The 14,712-nt window shown below is 46.2% G+C and overlaps 1 protein-coding gene across 1 annotated transcript in view; it reads left to right on the forward strand.

Moving 5' to 3' along the window:
• Nucleotides 1-304: 304 nt before the first annotated feature.
• LOC144488538 (transcriptional enhancer factor TEF-1-like) overlaps nt 305-14,712 on the forward strand; it is a gene marked incomplete at its 5' end in the record, with an annotated part of 33,198 nt that continues 18,790 nt past the window's right edge. The window contains 2 exons of the mRNA XM_078206595.1: nt 305-367; nt 12,972-13,103. Of these exons, the coding sequence (XP_078062721.1) occupies nt 305-367; nt 12,972-13,103 (195 nt within the window). The remainder of the gene's footprint in view (nt 368-12,971; nt 13,104-14,712) is intronic.

Consider the following 14,712-nt stretch of genomic DNA (forward strand, 5'->3'; position numbering starts at 1 on the left):
GCCTGTTTCAGAATATAGCAAGAAGTTTTGTTGACATATGGGGAAACATTTCCAGAACCTTTCCTATATTTGCTGCAGATTGTTAGTGTTTGGGTCTGAGTGAATGATGGAAAGATTGCCCGGATCCTGGGTTTTATTAAGCTGTTTATCTGTAAGTGAAAATTACATTTTGAGAAACACCTCTGTCTGGTAACAGGAGGAATGTCACAATCTCACTTAATGGCAGCAATTCACCCAGAAGGTGACTGTTTAAAAGACAAAGTGAAACCCTTCCTTTATGTCCATTCTCTTTCTCCCCCATTAGGTATCGAGTCACATTCAGGTTCTTGCTCGAAGAAAATCTCGTGAGATTCACAGCAAATTAAAGGTAAAGGGCTCAATTACTCTGAAAGTTTAGAATTTTATCTGGTCACCATGGTAATACATTGCGACCTTTAACCCTGACTTCCTGGGCTTGGTAAATACTTATTGCGCAATCACGATGGTTTGTAGGAAGCAGAGAGTTGGGTTGTCGCAGACAGTTCAGGGGCTGGTTCCCATTTCAAATTCCAGGTGTCATTGCAATTCTGAGTCCGGGTGCCTTCAGTCGAATCTGCCATCTCTGCTGGCGTCTCTGAGCGGGGCCAGGATTGCACGGCTGATTGAAGGTGAGTACAGTAATGGATTTCTAAGCTTGGGTTTCCTCCAGGTTGGATCATAAGCTCTTTGCAACATCTCACAGTTTGCTGTCCAGCGTTGCAGCAAAGAGAACCCTTTCATTCGGGCAGGAGAGAAGTAGGTGGAGGAAGCAGCCAGATTGATGAAGATTGCAAACTTCCCAGTGGTGCAGGATAGCACTGACTCTGCTGTCTGTTAATTCTCAGATCTATCACAGCCAAAAGAGATTTCGCTTTAGAATCATAGAAACCCTACAGTACAGAAAGAGGCCATTCGGCCCATCGAGTCTGCACCGACCACAATCCCACCCAGGCCCTACCCCCCCATATCCCTACATATTTTACCCACTAATCCCTCTAACCTACGCATCTCAGGACACTAAGGGGCAATTTTTAGCATGGCCAATCAACCTGACCCGCACATCTTTGGACTGTGGGAGGAAACCGGAGCACCCGGAGAAAACCCACGCAGACACGAGGAGAATGTGCAAACTCCACACAGACAGTGATCCAAGCCGGGAATCGAACCCAGGTCCCTGGAGCTGTGAAGCAGCAGTGCTAACCACTGTGCCACCGTGCCGCCCTTTGCTTTCTCAATGTGCAGCTCATTGTGACTATAAATAGTGAATTGTGCAAGTCAATGCCCAATATCCCGGTAGTAATCATGATGCCCAGATTCTGAGGCACTTCGCTGTGTCAAACCAGTGTGTGGGTACTGTGCAACAAGGGTTATCTATTAATATGGTGCAGACTGAGCTCCAATCATCTTGTGTATTGTGACCAGCAGATATTTATAACAAAAACCAATGCTGCTAATGAAATGTGGTCGAACCACACCATTGACATGCTGCATCAATGTCTTTCTCTGTCCTAACATGTCTGAAGGAGCCTTGCAGAGTTTGTCAGGGTTGTGTGGAGAGCATCCTCTCCATGATGAGGGCACAGCCCTTGTTCCCAGCAATATGACGACGAGCTGAGTCGCATGTGGAAGGGGATGAGCAGCCGAGTCCTGTGCGACTGGCTCATCCAACCGCAAATTCCCAGTTTCCCATTCACTAACACCTTCTCTTTCATCCCGGTGTCCGTTTGGTCAAAGCACAAAACGTCAAAGGCAGCAGAATCTGAGCATTCCAGATTCAATTTACCAACCAAACCATGTCCTACTGTGTTCAATCCATAGCAATTCCTTTAGTGGCCTGCCTTTGCTTGTGTGTGCCTTTTCTAGTGCTCTTACACAGTGTAACCCGAGTGTCTGTAATGTGCCTGCTGGAAGGTTTCAGACTTTCATTGGGGAGACTGCAGAATAGCCCAGTTCAGTCTGTGTAGCCCTGACTGTGGACTCAACCACGTTGACAGAGTATTGTGCAATCTGGGCTGGCTGACCACAAGGCAGAGTGGTCGGGATCTGAGGCCCAATATGGTCATAGAATCCCTACAGTGCAGAAGGAGGCCATTCAGTCCACCGAGTCTGCACCGACAACAATCCCACCTGGGCCCTATACCCATAACCCCACATATTTACCCTGCTAATCCCTCTAACCTACGCATCCCAGGACACTAAGGAGCAATTTAGCACGGCCAATGCACCTAACCCGCTCATCTTTGGAGTGTGAGAGGAAATCGGAGCACCCGGAAGAACCCACGCAGACGTGGGGAGAACGTGCAGACTCCGCACAGAAAGTGACTCAAGCCGGGAATCGAACCCAGGCCCACTGGTGCTGTGAGGCAGCAGTGCCACCACTGAGACAGGGCAGCAGGTTCATGTTGCCTGGAATTGTTCCCCAGGGCACTGCCTAATGAGTCCTAGCAATATGTTGGAGGACAGTTGTTGGATTTCTGTGACACATTGCAAGCCCCTTTGGACACTGGTTAACATGGCAGCAGCAGAATTTCACAGAATGCTTACAGTGCAGAAGGAGGCCATTCAGCCCATCAAACCTGCACTGACACACTGATAAAATGTTCTACTACGGGTATCTGAAAGAGAAATATTCAAGAGTAGGGGTTAAATGAAGTGAACTATGTGAAAGCAAATGATGCACACCATTTTTAAAAATGTATTATTTATGGGATATGGCTGGCTGGGATAGCACTTTATTCCCATCCTTAATTGCCCTTGAACTGAGTGTCTCCCTCGGCCATTTCAGAGAGTGGTTAAGAGTCAGCCACATTGCTGTAGCTCTGGAGCTACATGTAGGCCAGACCGGGTAAGGGCGGCGGATTTCCTTCCCTAAAGGACATTAATGAACCAGATGGGTTTTTATAAATGTGGTAATTTCATGGTCACCATTACTGAGACTGGCTTTCAAAGAACAAAGAAAGGTACAGCACAGGAACAGGCCCTTTGGCCCTCCAATGATGCCTTAACTTAGTTGAAAAAAACCTTCTACCTTTAGTCAGTCCATATCCCTCTATTCCCTCCCTATTCATGTAGGAATATTCTCAATATTATACAAACTCTATCTGCAGTTTATAGATTAGAGATTGCAGCAATGTGAGAGAGGATTAGACATCAGGAAAACCTTTGCTGGATCCACTTCAGCCACTGGCCAGGAGTCAACAATGACTGCTCCAAAGAGAGTGAACACGGTCTCCTCCATTTGGGATGAAGATGTGAAGCCAGACCCATCCCCCACCAGTTAGACCCAGCTCGTTCCAGTGCCACCTTGTCCTAGAATCATAGAATCCTACAGTGCAGAAGGAGGCCATTCGGCCCATCGAGTCTGCACTGACCACAATTCCACCCAGGTCCTATCCCCATAACGCCATGCATTTACCTTAGCCAGTCCCCCCGACACTAAGGGACAATTTAGCATGGCCAACCCACCCAACCCCCACATATTTGGACTGTGGGAGGAAACCGGAGCACCCGGAGGAAACCCACGCAGACACGGGGAGAATGTGCAAACTCCACAGACAGTGACCCAAGCCAGGAATCAAACCCAGGTCCCTGGCGCTGTGAGGCAGCAGTGCTAACCACTGTGCCACCATGCTGCCCCACAGGAAGCATGTAACTTGCTGCAATTTGTTTGGGGGGGGTGAGGCAGTCGCTTGCAGAGTGTGCCAGCTGTGAGATGTGAATGTGAGGCTTGTAGCAATGCTCAGTGTATGCGGCAATGAGTTGTGATTGACAGAGTTTGTTGGCTAGTGTGTAGGCTCCTAGTGCAGCTGATGGCTTATTTGCAGATCATTCACAACCCCTGACCCCATGTGTGAGGTCATGAACAGCTTGCAGCATTGTATCCTGGGAATTGGAGTCTCTGGACTGAACAGGGTAAGGGGGAAGGCATCAACTCAACAGGGTATGCAAGGAAATACTTACGTTCAACGCTGGAATGTACTTTCAATCTCACCAATTCATGGAAACCTTCAGTCTCTGACAATGAAGTGATATCACAGCCTTCATATGAACATATGAAATAGAGGAAGCAGGCCATTCAGCCCCTTGTGCCTGCTCTGTTGTTCAGTAAGATCATGGCTGATCACTTTGTGTTTTGAGTTCCACATTCACATTCCCATCTACCCCAGTAATCTTAGATTCATTTGCCTAACAAGAATCTATCTACGTCTGCCGTAAAAATATTCAATGACCCCCACCACACACACCCCCCCTCCGCCCATGCCTTCTGATGCAGAGAGTTCCAAAGTCACACAATCCTTCTGAGAGAAAAAAAATTCTCCTCGTCTTTGTCCTGAAAAGGCAAGCCCAAATTTTAAACCAGCAGCCCCTAGTTCTCACCCACAGGAGGAAACAGCTTTTCCACACCTACTTTGTCAAGAAACGCTCAGCATCTTTATTACTTCAATCAAGTCACCCCTGACCCTTCAACGCTCGAGTGGAAACAAGCCCAGTCTTTCCAATCTTTTCTCACAAGAGAGGTGGCATGGTGACACAGTGGTTAGCACGGTGGCACAGTGGTTAACACTGCTGTCTCACAGCGCCAGGGACCTGGGTTCAATTCCGGCCTTGGATGACTCTGTGTGGAATTTGTACATCCCCCCGCCGCCCACCCGTCTGCGTGGGTTTCCTCCGGGTGCTCCAGTTTCCTCCCACAATCCAAAGATAAGCGGGTTAGGTTGATTGGCCGTGCTAAATTGCCCCTTAGTGTCAGGGAGATTAGCAGGGTAAATATGTGGGGTTATGGAGATAGGGCCTTTGTGGGATTGTTGTCGGTGCAGCTCAATGGGCTGAATGGCCTCTTTCTGCACTGTAAGGATTCTATGAAGACTCATTCCAGGTATCAATCTAGTAAATCTCTGAAACACCTCCAACACCATTACATCGTTCCTTAAATAAGGAGACCAAAACTGCACACAGTGTTCAAGATGCGGTTTCACCAATTCCCTATGTGACTGAAGCATAACATCCTTGCTTTAATAAAGGTAGCATTCCATTAGCCACCTTATCCAGAGCGAGGAACATTGTTAAAGGTATCCCTCAATATGATTATTAGATTATCCCTGAAGAGATAAATGTACAGAAAAGGCTGCGAGACTCCATTTAATGTACAGTTCTTGTGCTGAGGGAGGAAACAGTTCTTGTGCTGAGGGAGGAAACTAAAAAAAGCTGCTCTGAAACTTGAGTTTCTGCTCATCATTCTTAAGCAGCCTGGTTTTTGAGCGTGTCTGTAATTAGACAAACTGGGGGTAGGATTCTCCAATCTCATTAGCCCTGCCCCTACTGCCAGCGTGCAGAATGGAGAATTTGGTGCTAAGGCAAAACTCCATTCACTGCAGCGGGATTGGAGAATCCCAGCCGCAGGTGAGGTTGGAGGTTTCTGGTGTCACTCCAGCCACCTACCTTTCATTCTTTTAAACAGGACCAACCTGGTGTAACTAAAGGTGATTTCATTCCTTTAAACTGGATTACAAGTTTTTAGATGAAATATGAGAAAGTATCTCCTCCATTAGTAAATGCTTTTAAAACGTGAATAATCGTTTTATTTTATGTTGAATGGACTGCCCATTTGGTGGTGGCAATAGCTGACAACCCCAGGCACTCAATATGGTGAGCTCCTGGGGGGAAAGCACTTGTTTGGTTGCTTTGTACTGATATTTCTGCTGTTCTATAGTTTCACCTTTCCTGCGAGCACACTGCCAAGACTTCCCCAGTGTCTAATTGCCATCCTTCTGAACTTTGAGAAAATGATCTGGAAATCACTAAAAGACGGTCTGACTTTAAATCACCGATTTTCCTAATTTCTTTCAGTCTTCTGATTGGGAGACATTTCATTTCTCAGGTTCTCAATGAGTTTCTACCAGCCAAACAATTTGAGCCTTGATCCCACCTTCCTCCCTGGATTTGGTGAATTATTCCCACTGTGATCACTGGCGCAGGGGGAGGGGGCGCAGGCGGAGGGGGAGGGGTCGCAGGCGCAGGGGGAGGGGTCGCTGGCACGGGGGGAGGGGTCGCTGGCACGGGGGGAGGGGTCGCTGGCACGGGGGGAGGGGTCACTGGCGCGGGAGGAAGGGTCGCAGGCACGGAAAAAGGGCTCACTGGCATGGGGGGAGGAGTCAGTGGCAAGGGGAGAAGGTCATTAATGCGGGGTGACACGTAGTAACTGTTCCTGATTGCTGACTCTGCCTCCTGCTATTGTTTCCATGTTTAAGATCAGCAATAGTGAATCTCTCTACATTCTACATTCAATATAAATATCAACTGCTTGAGATTTCCAGATCGATGCAGCTCTCATTTGCTGAATTAGTGTCAATGTCGGAGTGGTGTCTGTCCCCATCTAGTGATAGCTTTTAAACCAGTTTCACTTCTGTGTACCTTTGTGAAATATTTAGGAAATAGCTAGGAGATGTCACGAGCTGCAACAGACTCAGATGAAGCAATGATTCTGTAATGATCATAAAGGTGAAATAATGTTTGAGAATCACCTGAACCTCTCAATCATCCTGAACGCATCAACAACTTTCCCATCTCTTGTGTATATTACAGCATTTCCAGGCTATTAAGGTCCTTCATACCCTGACTGTGTCAGAGAGCCCCAAATTGAGGTTATTTTGAGGACAAATCAGGCTCAACTATGACCTCCACTATAGTCAACTCGTTCTTTTGAAACTTGCTGATAAAGAATCAGCGATTGGCTCAGTATTGGAGGTTTGGAAAGCCATAAGGAAGAGAAGATGTAAAGTTGCCCTACTTGCTGTTCTCATTCCCAACAGAGTGCTTCAAGCTGTGCTTTCTAGCTGTGTGAATGCTCTAACCCATCCTACTGTGTTGGATATGGCATTAATTGCAAGGGGCTCTTGATTTGGGTGCACCTTCTAATGTAGCTGGAAAGGATGGTCACCATTAGAACCCTTTAAACCATCAGAACGTTGTTCCTGAATGCTTTGTCATTTGAAATACTCCTCAATGCTAAGATTGCAAAGAAGAGGAACAATGATTGATTCATTCCCTCCTGATTTAATTGGTCCTTTCTGTTTAAGGATAAAGTACTGAAGCCATGGCGTCAGTGTAAAGCTATTTGGAAAGTTCCATATTTGTTGTTTCAGAGATTTGGATGGTGACTGTTGTTCCTTAAGAAATCACTCTGCATTCCTTTCGTTACATTCTCAATACTCCACAATTACATTATCTCTTCATAATAAAATAAAACACTGCAGATGCTGGAAACCTGAAATAAAAACAGGAAATGCTGAAAACACAACAGGTCAGGCAGAATCTGTGCAGTAGACGATTTTCAGAATGAAATATTTCTCCACACTTCATGTTTTATTCTTTTGAAGCTAATAGCCTCCATTTGGGATTGTTGTCCTTCAAATTAATCCATCCATTTCTGACAAGTGCTCTTTTGACGAGGAAGGTAAAACTAAAAGAACTGCCTGACAACACTAAAAAATGGGTGAGAGTTTGGAGTATGATTTTGGTTCGATAGTCAGATGTCCAGATGTGTGCGCTAGCTATGCTGTTTAAATGGAATGCTGTAATCCTGCGACAGGGTCACGTGGACATGTATGAGTTTACGAGCTGTGTTTGAGGACTATGTTACCAAGTTTAATTAATATCTAAATTCACACAGATAGATCCTAGCTATTTCACAGTATTGTACTTGATGTTTTGCGCAGATGCTGTCGATTTCCAGGATATTTTCTTCTCCTGATAGAATCCCTGGTTAAACAGCACAATTGCAGCCAAGTCTGTGTGTCAGTATCTCAGTGCCTCCATTACTGATCCTGAGAGTAGGAGTAGCTACCATAGCTGGATACAAATTCCTCCCGTTACCTGGTGTACTCCAGTGAACATTTCCTTTAGAATGGGCTAGAATGGAGCCACACTGTGAAGGGGCAACACATTTAGTAATCTCTATTATTGGGCAGAGAATTCTCATCCAAATGACTAAATTTAAAGCAAAGTTTATTTATTAGTCACAAGTAGGCTTACATTAACACTGCAATGAAGTTACTGTGAAATTCCCCTAGTCACCACACTTGGCGCCTGTTCGGGTCAACGCACATAACCAGCACGTCTTTTAGAATTTGGGAGGAAACCAGAGCACCCGGAGGAAACCCACACAGACACGGGGAGAACATGCAGTCTCCACACAGACAGTGACCCAAGCCAGCAATGGAACCCAGGTCAACAAAGAACAAAGAACAGTACAGCACAGGAAACAGGCCCTTCAGCCCTCCAAGCCTGTGCCGCTCATTGGTCCAACTAGACCATTCGTTTGTATCCCTCCATTCCAAGACTGCTCATGTGACTATCCAGGTAAGTCTTAAACGATGCCAGTGTGTCTGCCTCCACCACCCTACTTGGCAGCGCATTCCAGGCCCCCACCACTCTCTGTGTAAAAAACCATCCCTCTGATATCTGAGTTATACCTCGCCCCTCTCACCTTGAGCCCGTGACCCCTCGTGATCGTCACCTCCGACCTGGGAAAAAGCTTCCCACTGTTCACCCTATCTATACCCTTCATAATTTTGTACACCTCTATTAGGTCTCACCTCATTCTCCGTCTTTCCAGGGAGAACAAGCCCAGTTTACCCAATCTCTCCTCATAGCTAAGACCCTCCATACCAGGCAACATCCTGGTAAACCTTCTCTGCACTCTCTCTAAAGCCTCCATGTCCTTCTGGTAGTGCGGTGACCAGAACTGGACGCAGTACTCCAAATGTGGCCTAACCAACGTTCTGTACAGCTGCAACATCAGACTCCAGCTTTTATACTCTATACCCCGTCCTATAAAGACAAGCATACCATGTGCCTTCTTCACCACCTTCTCCACGTGTGCTGCCACCTTCAAGGATTTGTGGACTTGCACACCTAGGTCCCTCTGTATTTCTATACTCTTGATGGCTCTGCCATTTATTGTATAACTCCCCCCTACATTAGTTCTTCCAAAATGCATCACTTCGCATTTATCCGGATTAAATTCCATCTGCCATTTCTCCGCCCAATTTTCCAGCCTATCTATATCCTGCTGTATTGTCCGACAATGTTCATCGCTATCCGCAAGTCCAGCCATTTTCGTGTCATCCGCAAACTTGCTGATAACACCAGTTACACCTTCTACCACATCATTTATATATATCACAAATAGCAGAGGTCCTAGTACAGAGCCCTGCGGAACACCACTGGTCACAGACCTCCAGCCGGAAAAAGACCCTTCGACTGTTACTCTCTGTCTCCTGTGGCCAAGCCAGTTTTCTACCCATCTAGCCACCTCTCCTTGTATCCCATGAGCCTTAACCTTCTTAACCAACCTGCCATGAGGGACTTTGTCAAATGCCTTACTGAAATCCATATAGACGACATCCACGGCCCTTCCTTCGTCAACCGTTTTTGTCACTTCCTCAAAAAACTCCACCAAATTTGTAAGGCACGACCTCCCTCTTACAAAACCATGCTGTCTGTCACTAATGAGATTGTTCCGTTCTAAATGCGCAAACATCCTGTCTCTAAGAATCCTCTCCAACAACTTCCCCAACACGGATGTCAAGCTCACTGGCCTATAATTGCCCGGGTTATCCCTGCTATCCTTCTTAAATAACAGTACCACATTCGCTATCCTCCAATCCTCAGGGACCTCACCTGTGTCCAATGAAGAGACAAAGATTTCCGTCAGAGGCCCAGCAATTACATCTCTTGTCTCCCTGAGCAGCCTAGGATAGATGCCATCAGGCCCTGGGGATTTGTCAGTTTTAATGTTACCTAAAAAACCTAACACTTCCTCCCTTGTAATGGAAATTCTCTCTAACAGGTCAACACCTCTCTCTGAGACACTCCCAGTCAACAAGTCCCTCTCCTTTGTGAATACCGATGCAAAGTATTCATTTAGGATCTCCCCTATTCCCTTGGGTTCTAAGCATAATTCCCCTCCTTTGTCCCTGAGAGGTCCGACTTTTTCCCTGACAACTCTTTTGTTCCTAGCATATGTATAAAATGCCTTAGGATTCTCCTTCATCCTGTCTGCCAACAACATTTCATGACCTCTTTTTGCCCTTCTAACTCCCCGTTTGAGTACTTTCCTACTCTCTCTGTATTCCTCCAGAGCTCCATCTGTTTTCAGTTGCCTGGACTTAACGTACGCCTCTCTTTTCTTTTTGATCAGATCCTCAATTTCCCTGGTTATCCACGGCTCTCGAATCCTACCTTTCCTATCCTTCCTTTTTACAGGCATATGCCTGTCCTGCAGCCTTATCAACTGTTCCTTAAAAGACTCCCACATGCCAGACTTGGACTTACCCCACAACGGCCTCTCCCAATCAACGACCACCAATTCCTGCCTAATCCGGCTATCGTTAGCCTTCCCCCAATTTAGCACCCTACCTTTAGGACAACACTCGTCCTTGTCCATTACTATCCTAAAGTTAACAGAGTTGTGGTCACTATTTGCCACATGTTCCCCAACCGAAACTTTGACGACCTGACCGGGCTCATTTCCCAGAACTAGATCCAGTATAGCCCCCTCTCTAGTTGGGCTATCTACATAGTGTTCCAAAGAACCTTCCAGTACGCATTTTACAAATTCCTCCCCGTCCAGACCCCCAGCCCTAAGCACTTTCCAGTCTATGCCAGGGAAATTTAAGTCTCCCACTACAACAACCCTATTTTCTCTGCACATATCCAGAATCTCCTGACATATCTGTTCCTCCACTTCCCGTGGGCTGTTGGGTGGCCTGTAGTACACCCCCAGCATAGTGATTGCATCTTTCCTGTTTCTGAGCTCCATCCACAGCGACTCAGTACATGACCCCTCTAAATTGTCCACCCTCTGCACCGCTGTAATATGTTCCCTAACTAATATCGCTACTCCCCCACCTTTTTTAGCCCCTCCTCTGTCTCGCCTAAAACACTTATACCCCGGAATATTCAGCTGCCAGTCCCGTCCTTCTTTTAGCCATGTCTCCGTCACCGCAACCACATCCAAATTCCGCGTAAGCATTAAGGCCCTAAGTTCATCTGTCTTACCCATTACACTCCTCGCATTGAAGCAGATGCACTCCAGACCTCCAGGCCCACTCAGGTCATCCTGCTCCAGAATGCTCTTCTTCTTATCTAGCCTTGCCCTGGCCCCCAGCTCGACCCCAGCCTCAGTACTTACTGACCTACTGTTTTGATTCCCCCCCCCCGCCCCGCCACACTAGTTTAAACCCTGCCGAAACACTCTCGCAAAACTCCCAGCCAGGATATTTGTGCCCTTCCAGTTAAGGTGTAACCCATCCTCTCTTGAAGACTTCCCAATGATCTATGAATTTGAAACCCTCCCTCTTGCACCAGTCCTTTAGCCACGTGTTCAATTGTAGAATCTCCCTGTTCCTGGCCTCACTAGCACTAGGCACTGGGAGCAGTCCAGAGATTGCTACCCTAGAGGCCTTATTTTTTAGCCCAGCACCCATCTCCCTGAATTTCTCTCGTATGACCCCTCTGCTCTTTCTACCTACCTCATTTTTACCAATGTGTACAATTACATCTGTTTGATTACCTTCCCTTTTTAATATGCTTCCTGCCCTCTGGAGACATCCAGTACCCCGGCACCAGGGAGGCAGACTACTATCCTGGAGTCTCGTTCGCGCCCGCAGAACCGCCTGTCCGTGCCTCTAACCATCGCATCCCCCACCACTATTTCTCTCCTAATCCCCTTCTTTCCCTTCTGGGCCTCTGAGCCTGTCTCTGTGCAGGCGATCTGGTCCTCGTGGCTTACCCCTGGAGGGTCATCCCCCTCCACAGAATCCAAAACAATATACCTATTTTGGAGGGCAACCACAGGGGATCCCTCCACTGACTGCTCACTCCCTTCCCCTCTCCCATCTGTTGCCCAGCCCTTACTATTATGGGAGACTGCCACTGGGGTACTCTCTGGTACATCACCCTTATGACTTTTACCCTTCCTAACTGTGACCCACTTGTCTTCCTTCTGAGGCCCCGGTGTGACTACCTGCTTATAACTTCTATCTATTATTTTCTCATTTTCCCTGACTAAACTGAGGTCATCGAGCCGCAGCTCCAGCTCCCTTACACGGTCCCTCAGGAGTTGCAGTTCCATGCATCTGGCACAGATATGGACCTCCGGGAGGCAAATCGTCTCCAGGAACTTCCACATCCCACACCAAATGCAGCAAACTGGTCCTTGGCACTCTGAGGCAGCAGTGCTAACCACTGTGCCACCATGCCGCCCGATTAAATTTATCACAAGCGGTTAATATAACGAGCAAACCTGGGACAAACTGGTCAGCTACTTAGTATTATCATTACTTGTTTGCTTACTGATTACTGTTGGAGAGCATCTTTTAACAGCTCAATTGCTCCTGAACAGAAGATGATGGAAGTTTTTAGCAATGACCTCTGTCTTTATACGTTTCAATCTCGCACATTCCCACTCCCTATTCCTCCTTTGGTTGTTCATACTGTTGCTGTGCACGCTATTTCTTTCTTTTCTCCTTTTTCTACCCACCTTTTCCTTTCACTCCTCTTTCCTTTTATTTTTAGCACTCTCTCACTCAGTGCACTCTCACTCCTGGTGTTATTTCCTGTAATATTCTCTGGTGTCTGTTCTTGTTCTCACTGTTGTTTCCTTCTTCTATCAATAGTTCTGTGATCAGAGCTACTCTGAACTCTCCTTCCAGGCTCCAAAAACACCATCCCATCTGTTATTCCTCCTCCCACATACTCACTTTGAAACCAAATTTAAGTCCACGGTACTATTTAACACGGTCTTACCAAGAACCTGGCCTCCAAAGTGCCAGAAACTCTTACAGGGCCACTAACAAATGTTGCTGGTGTTTCATGTGCAGTTGGCAACGATAAGACACTCTGGTAATAATTTGTTGTTCTGTCTGACACCCTTTTCTCTTATCTATAAGGATCAGTCAGCAAAGGACAAAGCCCTTGCCAGTATGGCGGCCATGTCATCAGCACAGATCGTCTCGGCCACTGCTATTCAAAACAAACTGGGCATGTCAAACATATCTCGCCCTTTTCCCGTAACAACAGGGGTAGGTAATGATTTTTTTTTTGCTTTGTCAGTGTGAGATAGGACACTGTGTGACCTGTTGTCGCTGGGATACAGCTTGCTGTCCTCAGTGTAAAGGGGCTGCAGTATTTCATGATGAGATTTTTGAAAGTGCACTTTTTTTCCTCATTAAGCTACAGGAGCTCTCACCTCTTCTATGTTTCAACAATTATTCCAACACTCCCCAACGGGGAAGGTGAATCAGACATGGTTAACAGAAGAAGTTATAAATCGCATTAGATCAAAGGGCGTGGCTTATGTTACAAGAAAAAGCGGTAAAGCCCGAGGATTGGGAGCAATTTAGAACCCAGCAAAGGAAGATCAAAGAACTGATAAAGAAAAGGAAAAGAGGAAATAAATATAAACTAGCAGGAAACATAGAGGCAAGCTGTGCAAAGATCCTCAGGAATATGAGATGGAAAAGATTAGCTGGGACAAACACAGGCTCATTACCGGTAGAGACAGGAGAATTTATAGTGGAGAATAATGTTAGATTCCTCCAACAAAAAACAGAAACCCAACCCTGTGTATATTTAAAAACCTTATCCTTACTGCTATTTCTAATTTTTACATTGGACCTTTCGCTGAACAATGATGATTAAGATGGTTAACGCTCTGTCTGGAAATGATCCCCAGTGATCTTCACAACAAAATAATTCTCTCTTCAGTTTCGGAAAAGGTCTAGTGAGGTGTGACAAAGGAGCTTCTAATAGACCACCTATTGTATAGACGAATGTCAAAAGGAGCTAAACAAATTCCATTTGCAATTGATAAGCCAACCTTGCCAGTGGAGTCTGCAGGTGTGTACAGACAATTGCTTTGCAAATGCCAGACCCTCAACATGAATAACACCCCATCAATCCATAATGGCTGAGACATTATCAGTCCTGAAAATGAAGCCAAATTCCAGATGCTGGATAAACATCCTTTATTGGCATCACTATGGAGAAGGAATGTCACATGATCCAAGACTCTGGCCTTTTGAGCAAGTAAGCATGCAGGTGCAGCAGGCGGTGAAGAAGGTAAATGGTATGTTGGCCTTCATAGCGAGAGGATTTGAATACATGAGCAGGAATGTCTTGCTGCAGTTATACAGGGCCTTAGTCAGACCACACCTGGAATATTGTGTGCAGTTTTGTCTCCTTATCCAAGGAGGAATGTACTTGCCATTGAGAGAGTGCAACGGCAATTCACCAGACTAATCCCGAAGATGAACCAAAAACAGAAAATTCTGGAAAATCTCAGCAGGTCTGACAGCATCTGTGGGGAGAGAATAGAGCCAACGTTTCAAGTCTAGGTGACCCTTCGTCGGAGCTCTGATGAAGGGTCATCTAGACTCGAAATGTTGGCTCTATTCTCTCCCCACAGATGTTGTCAGACCTGCTGAGATTTTCCAGCATTTTCTGTTTTTGTTTCAGATTCCAGCATCTGCAGTATTTTACTCTTAATCCCTAGGATGGCAGAATTGTTTTTCAGGTTGGGACAACTGGGCTTTACTCTCCAGAGTTTCAAAGAAAGAGAGGTGACTTCATTGAAACTTACAGCATTCTTCCAGGCTTTGACAGGGTGCATGTGGATAGGATGTTTCCCCT

The sequence above is a fragment of the Mustelus asterias genome, unplaced genomic scaffold (genome assembly GCF_964213995.1).
Source record: "Mustelus asterias unplaced genomic scaffold, sMusAst1.hap1.1 HAP1_SCAFFOLD_1644, whole genome shotgun sequence".
NCBI classification, from domain to species: Eukaryota; Metazoa; Chordata; class Chondrichthyes; order Carcharhiniformes; family Triakidae; genus Mustelus; species Mustelus asterias.